General features: G+C 41.0%; 1 protein-coding gene and 1 non-coding gene across 5 annotated transcripts in view; one reads left to right on the top strand and one right to left on the bottom strand.

Annotated features, from left to right (window-relative positions):
- bcorl1 (BCL6 corepressor-like 1) overlaps nucleotides 1–13,597 on the bottom strand; it is a 28,750-nt gene extending 15,153 nt beyond the window's left edge. Inside the window, exons 1-2 of one of the 4 annotated variants that reach the window (XM_031303347.2) lie at nucleotides 13,259–13,597; nucleotides 29–113 (exon numbers count right to left, since the gene is read on the bottom strand). In XM_031303347.2, the coding sequence (XP_031159207.1) occupies nucleotides 29–34 (6 nt within the window). In that variant the 5' untranslated portion in view covers nucleotides 35–113; nucleotides 13,259–13,597. Of the gene's footprint in view, nucleotides 1–28; nucleotides 114–224; nucleotides 404–2,492; nucleotides 2,714–5,996; nucleotides 6,192–13,258 lie in introns of those variants that run through there. The other 3 variants (XM_031303345.2, XM_031303344.2, XM_031303346.2) reach the window with 3 other exon arrangements.
- trnav-uac lies at nucleotides 11,564–11,636 on the top strand. Its single transcript has one exon. It is a non-coding gene; the product is annotated as a tRNA-Val (tRNA).
- Nucleotides 13,598–13,656: the final 59 nt, after the last annotated feature.

Genomic DNA, 13,656 nt, shown 5'->3' on the forward strand with positions numbered 1-13,656 from the left:
GTAATAAAAAATAAGAAAAAACAATTACCTGCATAGGTGTTTCTTTAACACAACATACCTCAGGGGTAGCTGAGTCAGTCAGGTGAGAGTTCTCCTTGAAATACAGTGATATGCTGCAGAATATACAAGAAAAAGAACACTTAATGTGATTACTGTTGGTGCTGTTCTTGTTTCAATCACAGAAAAGACTGTTATTTAATCCTTTATGAAGGAATAAGACCTACTCTATGTAACGGTACGTGATTCGGAGTAACCAACATTAGGCAATTGAAAAGTTCCTTTCTTTGAGATGGGCTTGGAGGCCAGATATGTTAAAATGTCATCAGAGCCAGAAAGAAAGACAATTCAGGGTAGCAGAGGTAAACTGAAGAATGCATTTGTTCTGTTGTTCCCTTTCGTTTTTTATTTCTTTGCATGCAGGGAATGCTAACAGTCATATACTGTAAAAGGCCACCATTCTCAAATACCACATCGCTCCCTGCACATTGTGCACAGCCAATTTGCAAATGTATTTTATGTGGTATTTTGCAGGTTAAACTTAATTTTAAAGTTCTGTTGTTGGTTGAAAATATTTTGTTCACCCTGGAGATGAAGAGAGGCTGCCTAAATCCACTTCAAACCTTCCTGCCACAACAGATCCACACTGACACTCACTTTCCACACAAAGGCCTACTAAATACTATCACAGGGGTGAAAAGTGGATGACTGGAAGTGAACAAAAGTTTTGTTTCTTATCAATCACTGGACAGTTAATTATTTAGGATTACAATAAAGCAGCCCAACAGAATTCAATCTTCATTCACAAAACAATGTTAACCATGATGCAGAGGATTATTAATAAGCATAAGCAAACAATTAATCTATGCTGATGTCATCTGAACACAAACATTTGAAATACTCTCATATACACCGGCGACACACGCCAGAACAGCCCCATGTATGTAGAGGTGAGCGCAGGCGAGCGCATCTGCAAGTAAAAGAGACGACTACAAAAAGGGACTCGGCAAAAAAATATTTATGTCAAAGCTTTGGGGGAATGGAACATGTTTCACCCTGGAGTCAGTGAAACATAACGAATGTGAGGCACATAATGACTGACACACCAATATCTGCTGGAATCTGCGAGCACGGACTGAAAAGGATTCAGCGATGCAGATACCGCTCAGTGCAAGGAGGGTCTGCATTCATTACCGTACAACAGTTGCTTACAGCTAGTTTGTCTTTGTGCTGCGATCATACGCGGTCTACTCCGCCACAACATTTGAATTCATCAGCTCTGATGTAGGCCACTAAATGTATGCAGTAGTCCGGCACACACGCCGTGGGCAACACTCAGACGAAAAAAGTCAAGCCTGACATTAGGCTACCTTTGAGAAAAACAGTCTCGACGAAACCAAATTATTCTGTTGTAGCCCACTTCAGCCCGGTCAGTTCACTGTTCAGCCCCACGGTACAAAAGACACACGTTCCAATGTCATATGTGAAAAAGTGCACAATGCACGCCGTGGCATTGTAGGCTCTGAAAACAATTTGCTTTCCTCTGTTGTAAACATCAGCACGGAAAAACTCTGGAGAGCTCCGGGTCGGTCGCCGGAGATGGCGAGCAGTCACCACAATGAGAGAATGGCAACTGGCTCGAGGTGATCGGTCCACCCACAGACAAACACAGGCACAAACTGCACATAGAGCCTGTATGCATCATGCAACATGCCTAAATAACATAGACAACATGGACTGAAATGTTTCGAGATGAAGGACAGATGTTTGGCCATATTTTACCAAGTGACAGGATAGATTTCCACCACAATGTGACAATGTGTCACATCTCCGCCTGATAAGGTAAGTCAACATCAATGCAAAGCCACACAGAAAACACAACGTAGAGCCAAACAAACAAAAACTCCTGACGACCATCATTCCGTTTCATCAGCCCACAAACACTCGAGAAAGTAACTACATCTGCCAGTGGACGTTTTTACAAACAAATAATCAATTTCACGCGCTGATAACAAAAACGGTCTGCACTGAGTTACTCGCAAATAGGAAAAACAAAGTAGCCAATTGGACAACTAACAGAAGGGTGGGTGAAACAACTTATTACACTGGATTGTGCTGCTGGACTGGCCACCAAAAAAGGGGGCAAACAATATATTTAACTCCACTGACCACCACCGTGGGTAGGTTTCAGCTCCCTGCGCAGCGGAGTCTCCGCGAAGCCCTCGCATTACTCCTGTTGGTTAAGCCTACATGTTGAGGCAGGCTACTGTTATTTATCCCCGGCCGACCTAATGTGAAGTGCTCCAGTCTCTCCTATCGCTCCTTTGGTGGACAGACTGAACCACTTCGGCGTTGAAAGGCATTCACCGAGCCCCCGGACCCACCAAGCCTCTGCTCTCCGCCTCCCCCTTGAAGACTGCCGAAATATTGAATATTCCCCGAGCTAATCAGCAGGCGAGATAAAAAGATGTCTAATGACACAAACAGTTACGAACCCGCTCGTCCAGATGGCATGTGAACGACGTAGCCTACAGGAACGACTCGGATACGGCCATGTCCAGCCTTTCGCCTCTGCCGTCCGTGGCTGCTTACTAATCTCGACGGTTTTCGGTTCTAAAAGTCCGGGGGGGCGGGAGGGAGAGAGGAGGAGGGGAGGGTAGGGGGGGGTCGTCAAGACAGTCCGTTCAGTATCTCCAGTCTGGTGGGAGAGAGAGGGGCAGAAGGGTGCTCGGTGACAGCATGGGAGATGTAGTGCTCGACTATCCACGCCCAGGATTACACGCTGGAGAGGCTGGGAGGGGTAAGGACTGCAGGTACCGGCATGCAACGCGAGCTTCTGCCGCTCAAGGGGAATGGGGGATCGCGACCAAAGAGTGTAACGGTGCGCTAAACTGAAGAGGCTTATCTTGGTAATGAAGTAATAAACTGTATTTCTTGTAACCAACGGAGGCTCTGAGTATTACTGAGGGGATGTTTGCGTTTCAGTGACAGTCAGGTCAATTAACAGAGTCACAGCAGCGGGTGATGGTTGCTAAACGGAATTGCCAAATACAAAAAAAGAGTGGGAGAGGTTTGGGTCTGTTGCAAGGAAATTAACACGAGGAGGCAAGACTCCGGGTGCTCGAGGCACTCCAGTTGCATGCTGGAAGCTGCAGACTGATGCAGCATGGAAAGGATGGGGGAAACACTAAAGCTACTGATTTCTGAGTAGGATTTTAAACCCTTTAAACTATGTGAGACTTTTATCTTTCAATAACTTTTGGTCATTTGCGTTGATGCCATGGATCTGGCTAAACAAACACCTGACGAGGTTACGCTTCAGTTGTAGGAGCCCTAGAAACACAAAACACAAAGTGACAGCAGGCTGTTTTGTAAAATCTAACTTGTGTCTTCCCTTTACTTAGACTGGCTTATATGATATGAGCTGTGTACCATTTCCACATTCCTTTGCAGACCATAGGAATATGTAGAGCCAATATTATTATTCTCATCTGCATATACTGCCTCCAAATCCTTACTGTCATTCACAGAAAATACAAAAAATACAAAATTAATTCAAAATATCTAAAGACAACTCGTGCAGTGACATGACAAGTTTCCCTCATTATATTCATGTTGAATACTTTCTCCTCATTCATTATGATTGACACTGTGGGCTGTCTACATCCCAGCTGTGCTGAGACCAAACCCTATCATTTTTCATTATTTCCTTGGTTTGTCCAGACCGGGGTTTTCATGGTGTGAAGACATTTTGTCAGCAATACCACTGATTATTGATATGGACACAAAAAGTGCCACAACTTCATTCACATCTTGCAGTGCAGTGTGTCAAAATCACATTTCCTGTTATCACCATGTCAGGTTTTAACTGAATTCATGCACATGGTTTTCTACAGAGAAGTGGGCTTGAGCTGAGTTCAAAGCATAACTACAATTTGGAAAAGGCTTACACCAGACTTTACACAAAATCATGACAAGATTTGCCACTCATAAAAGCCTTCAACCTATACTGAAACAATCCAAACATGCTTCACAAAGCAACTGAGTTTAACACAGCAGAAGACGGAAAAGCTATTTTATATACAAGCCACAAACAACCGGGAAGATGAAATCTCTCCTGGAGGTAATATCATTTACATCATTACACAATTTGAACATCTACTTTTACTTACATCCTTTTCTAAATTCTCACTTTGAACAAGTGCACAGTGAAACATGAGGTCAGTTTTTCCTTAATTAAAGTCTGACTTTAACTTTAGTGCTTAAATAACAAAGACAAAGGAGCTAAGAATAATATTTGAGGACCAGCATCTTATATTTGCAGTTATGAGGTGAATGACAACACATCTGCAACTTCCAGTCATACACAGGCGAACAGATATCAGTTTAAAATATCAAATCAGTCTGTTGAGGATTTGCACTTCAGTCTTTTCTGATTCTCCCCCAAAAATAAACAACCACATGATATTTAGCTCTCCTATGCCATAATCACACTTAGGCATGCAGTAGTTAAGCAGTACAGGTTACTCTGCTGTAATTAGTCCACTTGTCCTACCTGAATCCTGAAAGCAGTGTAGGCCTGCTGTTTACAAGGGTATCCACTCCGTTAGGCCAACAAATCTCCTACTTTTCTCAACACTTATGGTGGTGAGGAAATAACCGTGCACACACACACACACACACACAACGAGGCTGACTCAGAGAGTTTGTTTACTACCATGCACGATCTGTGTCGTGGTGCAGGACAACGATCCTGTCCATTCGCCGAGAGTAGCAGGCTACGAGCTGAAACTATTTCGCTGCTTTCCTATCGCGGAGCGGATCGGTGTGTGAGAGCTTCTAACGTGCCCTTCGCCATTCGCTCAGTAATGGCTGCGTGCAAGCAGCCAGATCGTTGACAAGATGACCAAATGTGAAATTGGGAAACCAAAAACGCGGATCGGCAATAACGGGGACGCCGTAGAGAACCGTCTCGGCATAAAGCAGGAGTATCACAAAGTCGGTAGCTGACACATCGCATTGTGTCTGAGCAGGGGTAACCCGGAGACCTCAACGACCGCGCAAGAGCTATCCCGGTAGTGACCGGCTGCTCGGGGCTTCACCAATTATAGACGAGTTTGGTCCACAGGCTCCACATCGGATGTCTGAAGCTGTGGGGTTAAAAAAAAACTTGTTATGCATACAATGATACATCTCTCGAGCATGGATGTGGTATTCCGCACATGCACTATGACAACTGCGATAGCACAGATGAAGGCACGTTGTTTATTCCGTAGGCCTGATTTTTTTTGAAAGAATGTCGTCTTCAAAGTGGGCATACATGGTCATCTATCTGTGACTCATATTGAAGATTATCGACCCTATTTAGGCCGCCATGGTTTATAGCGACGAGGATGTCCCGTCTAAGTTCGTGGTTCACCTGGTCAATATTGAATGTCGAGGCTGGGAAGGCGGTTGGGGGTGAACGCTGAGTAAAAATCAAGCGTTGTATTCTTCCATCTTGGTAAAAGTAATGAATTATTCTACAATAAACGAAGGGAGGATGGCAGCCGATCACAGAAACAGTAAAGGGTGATGTTCCTGTTTGCCAGGTTAATGGATATGGCTCGATGCGCCGTCCAGATGATGTTAAATATCTGTCTGATACTGAAATGCATCACTTCATATAGGCTACAGTCACTGTGTCGGCGTTTGGATAGCCGACTGCATCCACAGTCGATACGCATGGACAGCAGACTCAAGTATGTCATCTCGATACACAACTTGGCTGGCCATATAGGCTACATGTGACACGATCCTACATAATGCTGTGGGATAACAGCGAGACATCACCGCAACTACTGCAAGACACCAACAACTAGAAAATACACATATCCAGGTCAAAGTTTGACAGAGTTTTACTCGCCCTCAATAGCGTTGTGCAATGCCCCCTTTTAATGCCCCCTGCTCGCCCGTAACGCCTTTGTTATTAGTAATCGCATGGTATTGCATCGTCTTACCTTGCGCTCCGAGCTGTCTACAGCCACAAAGCCTGCACACAGCGCAACAAGCTATTGTTGTCTACACGGAGGCTTCCGTGTGGGGCCAGGGATGTGATTTTGAAGTAGAATGAATACAGTATGCAATTTTGGCTTGTCCTCGCGATCTTCCCTTATTGCCAGTTTTCGGTCTGCAGCAGCTGGAGATGAAAATCGCGCACCCTGGGTCCTAGCGCCGGGTAAAGCCCTACAGGTGAATAACAAACAGACTGGTGCTCGGTGGGATTGAATCTTTAATTGCAGAGGGCTTCGCTGGAGTCAGATAAATAGTCCTTCTAGGACAGTTTTTATCCCCAAAGATTCAACACAGATTTAAAGATCCTGCTTGGAGGACACCTAACAAATGCATTATGTCTTCAAGTCTAATTATACTGACCACATTTTACTTTAACAGTAGTCTATATTAATGGTCTGCTGTCACACTGAAAATGATCATTCAACAAAGCACTTTTTTGCCATTTAGACTTCCACACAATCCTGTAGCCTACAGTCCAATTTATCATAGCACACAGACTCTGATTTAATTTCATTTGTTGAAAAAGATAATATAAGTGTTTAAAATCAAAGTGTCCAACAATCGGCAGGAACACCCACTGGTTTATTAAAGCCCAACTAGAGATGTAACGATTACCTGTGTAACAGATAAAAATGTTGACGATAACAATTACCGTTTTAATACCGAAAACCGCGATAATTTAATTTGACTTTAAAGTGTTCATGTGTACAGTTTTACATTTTAATTTTGATGATGAAGAAAACAAGTATATCATTAGTGGTGTTTCTTTGATTTGTTTACATATGGTTCGATATGTTTTAGCTTGCATGTTTGGATTTGTATAATTTAAACCTGCATTACTGGAAATGTTCTGGACAAATAAGCTGTTTACATAGTGAACCCTTGTTCATTTGATGTTAAAAGTTGCACTTTTGATAAGGTTTCGCCTATATTTTTGTAATATAATAAACACTGTTACACTTTTTGAAACTATTTCAGCTTGTGTAGGCCTATCAGTGCTTTCTGAACATATTGACCACACTTTGAAAAATACCGTGATGTATATTAGTGATGTCTCAGTGTGTGTGTGTGTGTGTGTGTGTGTGTGTGTGTGTGTGTGTGTGTGTGTGTGTGTGTGTGTGTGTGTTTTGCTGCAGATACTGCTCCATGTCTTTCGATATTGAGTATCCATACCATCAGACATAGGCAAAAGTATGAGTATAAAGTATGTACATTATAACTGGTCAAGCAGTAATGTGATATCAATATCTGGTGTATATACTGTGTGTGTGTATATATATATATATATATATAAATATATAGGAAATCGGCCTCCAAAAACCTTGATTTGATTGGGCTATATAGGCCTAGTTCCTATTTTAGTGTTGTGTAGTATTTTGTGTAATATTTTGGAGAGGGTTGTCCGTGTGGATATGCTGTGACAGGAAGCTGGACAGGTTTTAGACAGCCTGTCCACATTCCACATTTCCTGTGTGAATAAAATTCTGAAGTCCAGGTGCAATTTTCTATCAACAGCAGCAGTTGAGAGTTGCAAACACAAAATGTTCCTGAAAAAGACACAAAATGACCACAGGCAGCATGGGGGTCTGCTGCTACTTATGAGGAGGGGGCTTTTAGGTGTTTGTGACCAGGGGACAATTGTCTCAGAATCAGTCTATGTTGTATTGTTGTTTTATTAGTGAATCACAGATTGTAACGGTGTTTGGAGTGAGTTTGTGTATGGTAAACAGATGAGAAACAGCTATAGTATTCCTTGTTCTCTTGGCAACATGAACTAAATGAGACAAACTAGATGTTCCAAAAGTACAAATATAGAAGCTGGGAAAAATACTGGAGCACAAACAAGTCTAATAATCCTCTGTGACATAGATGCACACAAAGCTGTCAGAATCAAGTTTTCTTGTATATCTTATCTTTGTTTAATACCTTTGCCATGATTACATGCAGACCTCTTATAGAGACACCTGGGCGGAGACACATGAGGTCAGGACATCCTGGCAACCTATTAGAGGATTGTAAACGTGGCTTAAGTCAGTGAACAGATCAGGGCTGCTGTTTGCGAGGTAAAGGCCCGGGTCAAGACTTAAATGGTGGGATGTGAGAAAACACCAAGAAGGCAGGCAATGGTCTGAGCTCAGGCAGGCCATTTCTCAGTGCAACATCTTTATGATACAGGGGTCTCACTAGCATTTTGAAGCTAATCGGCTTTGTTGAGGTTGAATCATGCTCCTCGTGCATCAAGAGAGATGTTCCCTAAAGGTTCTGACAAAGCAACGCTGTCAGAGGCACCACAGCAAACTAAAGGCATCTGCAGACAACAGCCACAGATACAGTACATTATTTAGGACAGCTTCCTCTGCCATAAATGGGCATTGCTTTCATTGAAGTGGTGATCATCCCCCATTGAGGAGAGCGCAAGGCTGGATTCGGCGACGGCACACCATCACAGTTGCTAAACTTATATGGTCGTTTAACCCAAAAAGCATAGCCTACCACTATACGTTTACCCCATAGTTAGTTTTGATTTTATGTGCCCAGCATTTGAGATATCTGTTTCTGAGATTTTAACTGTCATCCCAATAACATGAGGTGAATTTAATTTATGGAAATGTATATATTAATCTACGGACCTTGCTGTGAGCAAGTTTCATTGGAATGCTGTACTTTCTACAGATAAAACAGACCCTGTGGAATTTGTAGACAGTGAGCTCTGTGGATTATCCTGAGTAACTGGGACACTGCAGCTGAATTGTCCAAATGTAATTTAAAAAATGTTTCAGCAGCACAACTGAAACTGTATTCAAATGTTTCAGAAGTGGGTATTTGAAAACTGGCACATAAAACTGTTAACCAAAAAACATCCCAGATGAAAGTTATGTTTCGGTTTTACCTTTCTGTCTGTCCATGTGCGCGCTCGCTCTCTGTTGATGGCCAAAATATGTACGCTTTCAGTTAAATTACCTTTAAATGTTGGTAGCACTAAATTCATTTCTGCTCTTGTACGAACGCGAGTTCACCAAAGCCGGGCAGCCTCCATCCATCTCTGGTCAGAAGGAGGCTGACGTGGGTTGACCCATATACATTGACCCCTCTTTCGGGTTTGAATCACAACACTCCATCGGTCTAAATGGGGTATTAAAAGGTACACTGTGAAGTTTTCTACCATTAGTAGCAATATGGAGCAATCTTTTTTACAAGTGGGTCATGTTTTGTTTTGTATTGTGCATGTGCATGAGGAAGATTTTTGAAGAACTTTAAATCCTGCATTGTTCATCTTGCCAACAGTCTTCTTCTTGCCTGTCTTAGCTGGAGCATGCTGTGTTTCTTGGTATATTACTTGCAGATAAGTGAGATAGTACGAAACCATTGGCAGCAATGTTGGACCCACTCACACAGCTCCATGGTACTACTAGAGGTCAGATACTCTGTGGGGAACCTTTAACATAGTTGGTTTCCACTATTCCACTGATTGGTCAAGGTAACACGCCAACAAACTTAGCAATGAGCTGACAAAAACAACAACAAGAAGACTGCAAGCAAATATTGATGTAGCCTAAATAATTTAAAATATACATACAAAAATTCAAGGTTGCAAATGTTTTATGAGGAAGGAAATGTATTCAACATGCTTGTTAGACCTTAAGGATACACACAATGTGTTTTTGTTGAGGAACACTGAATCTACAGAATCTAAACTCCACAGGACACCTGCAAGGCCATTTTTTTCCAATTGAGTTCTGATTGGGGGGCAGGTCGAGCATCTACTGAGATTCACTAGAACATATTTTAAACTCAGTTTAATAACTACATTGTAAAAAAAACAAAAAACAACTCAAAACAAGACCTTAGCAACAGATTTGAATCCACACATCAGTTCACTATGACACACCAAGTGGACACTGATTTCATTAAAATGCCAAACATGAAATCATGAAGAGCTATTTAAACTGCTTCAGCAAGGCGGTTGTTTCTGGAAACAAACCTAAGTTTTGTTTAAAAGACTATGAACATGGATTTAGAGATTAAACAATTAGTCAATTCATCGATTAGTTAATTGACAGAAAACTTTACAGCAGCAATTTTTATAATCGAATAATCCTTTGAGTCATTTATCAAGCTAAAATGCCCGCTTCTCCAATGTGAGTATTTGCTTCTTTTTATATTGTTGTAAATAGAATATTTTTAGGTTTGGTCTGTTGATCGGACAAAATAAGCTATTCGAAGACATCACATTGGACTTTAGGAACACAGTAATGGGCATATTTGCACTTTTTTCTGACATTTTGTAGACCAGATTATTATAAGCAAGGAAAGTAATAGTTAGATGTAGCCTGACATGGATACTTCCTGTTTGTTTAGATATTCATTTTGAATTTGAAATGTTTATTTTGCAGTCCAAATATGATATTGGACACAAGTAAGTAATCATTAATGCTTTCTAGTTTAACATGCACATATTGTATGACAGTCAAATTCAGAGCTTGTGGAGTAGATCTAACATGTCATTCAAATTTGATCCTGGCCTCTCATGGTGTGCTATTGTACCCCAGATGCAGCTGCCTGTCACCCCCACATCTTACCAACGCAGCCTTACTTCCCTCACTGGCACCTATGGAGCTGGAGTGGCTACAAATTAAAGGATGATGCTAAGGGCAGACAATTTTAAGAGAGGAAGGAGAGGATACTCTTTGGTGTAAACATTGTAGGACAGAATAGGTCATCACTGATTTCAGACCCCACACCAGTAAACTAAGGAGAGATGGACATTTAGAGATACTTTGCCACACCTGAACATCAGAGCAGGAGTTTGAGGAGTGTGAAATTCCCATTAAACATGGTCTCAGTGCAGTACATTTGGATTTTTTTAATATAGTAAAGTGTCATGCATATTAATGTTTTACCCTCAAGATTAAAACGTGTGGGGACAGCTTCATAAAAAAAACTGAAAACTAAAAAACTGTCATATTTAATGAAGGTAACCAAAGCTGTTAAGATGCATCAGACAGTGGCCTGATTCATGGGAAACGACATGTTACCCTAAGTTTGAAATTGCACACTTATCTTGCCATAATAGGGTGGCTAAGCCAAGTCAGCTTTTTAAACTACACACGCAAATCCTTACGCCTCAATATGTCAGCTCCAGTGCATGCATACGGCAGGCTGGAGAGTAGACACGGACAAATGTAGGCGACTTCATAGCATTCATAGCTGGCAGCTCGGTTGCTGGATGTTAGCTACCGTACCGTGTGATCGGCCACAAAAGCAAAACGTCCCAAGAGAGGGCTCCCCTCGCAACTGAACCAAAACACCAGCAGAGAAGGCGTAACGCTAGGTTAGTATACAAGGGAGGTGACACTGTGGAGACTGAAGCTGGCCGATATTTTGTTTCGCTGAACCGCAGCTACGAAGCAGAGAGCTAAAGCTTAACATTACATGAAGAAATGACCAGTCAGACTATCGTTGTCATCATTCGCAAAGACAATAGATGATCTGCCAAATGACGAGCTCAGTTGGTTCCATAGTGTAGCGGTTATCACGTCTGCTTTACACGCAGAAGGTCCTGGGTTCGAGCCCCAGTGGAACCAGATAGTTATTTTCTGCTTACTCCTGATGATTGGCACGAAATGAATTACCAACAACCTCTCAAAACTTAGTAAGCACGTACAACTGTATTTATATATTACTTTTCAAAACCAGGGTTACAAAGTGCTTCACATTTACAAAAACATGTTAAAAGCATTTGAATGCAACAAACAAGCAAAATTGCTGACAAATAAGAATGAATCAGGGCAAAGAAGCATCATTAAAATTCCTATGAAAAAAATTCGGTTTTGAGATGATTTTAAACACTCAGCGGAGTAACTTTTCAAGTAAAAATGCTTTCGTTAGTACCTGCTTCTCAGATGTGAGGTTATTGTATACATCAGAATTGCACAAGAGTTAAAAGGAAATTTGCCTACTTTTGCTGCTGTTTGTTCTCTCTATGTGACTGGTGTTTAACTTGTTAACATTAACAATGAATGAGATCCATAACATTTGAAGTATCTTTAATATTTTTGCAGTTGGCGAATTTAAAATAAGATCAACCATCCAGTAGCCAAACTAGTTAAGATAAAGATAAGTATGTGGCATGGCGCAAAACCTCACATTTCTCCAACTTGCTGGTACGCCCAGATCCATCATTTATATCACTATATCAAATATTAAGGTATATTGACTTTAAGATTCTGTGCCCACACTCCTAGCATTCAGACTCTGTTATGTTGTTATCTATGTTATGTTCATACCACCAAAGTCTGATCAATTGTTTCATGGATCAAGGCCTACAGTGCCCACCAACCTTCATAAAAAAACTGTTTTCAGATAAAGACAAATAACTAGGTCAACTAACTAAAGGCCTTGGCAGAAGAGACAGCTAATGACATTTAAGATCAGAGATGCTTCCCATAGCAAATCCATACTGATGTCTGTTGTTTATACATGTATCAATAAAAAAATGCAGTTAGATACAAGTAATTTGTCAACATAAAACTACCAAAATAATTTGAAGAAAAAGAAAGAAAACCTGACACAAAACAGAAAAAGGTGACAAAAATACCAAACGAGCTATTGGCAAATACTTACTATTTGTTGATATACTGGCACGTTTATAGAAATTAAGTTTAGAAGTTTTTGGATATAGAAATAGACAAGCTATCTAAACACGGAAAACTCCCATTACAAAAAGCCTACTTATTAATCTGTGGGATGCACCTCCAACTATTGACCAGATTACTTTAAATTAAGGAGATGTGTCTTTATATTAAACAAAGGTGTCTGTAAATGTAAATATTGATAAAACAAACTGTATTTAGCATAGGTCAAGGAGGAGACAAACTGAAGATTTAAAAGCTTTTTAAAAGAAAACAATTTTGCATTTTTATTGTATAGCTAAACTATATTTTAAATGTATCAATTAGCCTAAATACTTTCTTAACCATGGACAGAACAGGTGTGTGATTATCCAGGTATAACAGGGTCACTAGGATACATACAAACATTAATTTAGCCAAACATCAATTTTCCTGAGGACAATGTGTGGATAACCAGTTAATACATTCATTAATTAATGAATTCATATTAAATAGGCTACCTCGTTTACACCTGACCGGTCTCACACTGCTGTTCCACACTTGATGAGCTGCTTATCCCCAAAATAATTACTCACCAAATCTTCTGTTGTAGAAAACTGGATCTTCGGGAGCATATCTGAGTCACTTATTTTACTTTCAACTGAGGAATTATCAGTTTATAACATTTCATAGTTTTGTCACAGTGCTGGAAGACGTCCAGACAAGTAACGTTAGCTAACTTAACCGCGGACAACAGCGCCACCAGTCACATTCCTATCAATATGCGCTGACTACTTTGACCGAAGATTTCGACTAGGTTGAACCGTCTCGGCTTTGACACTGTCTGCTCTTCGGCGTATCTCGCTTTCAAATAAGTACTGTCCATTTATACTTAGCATAATTATTAAAGAGAGAAAAAACTAGCGTGTCATGAGGTCAGGAAAGGTCGCACTGTTGGTAAGTGCTCAACAGTTGCCGGAGCCGCTGGACACTT

Source organism: Sander lucioperca, chromosome 1, assembly GCF_008315115.2.
Source record: "Sander lucioperca isolate FBNREF2018 chromosome 1, SLUC_FBN_1.2, whole genome shotgun sequence".
NCBI classification, from domain to species: domain Eukaryota; kingdom Metazoa; phylum Chordata; class Actinopteri; order Perciformes; family Percidae; genus Sander; species Sander lucioperca.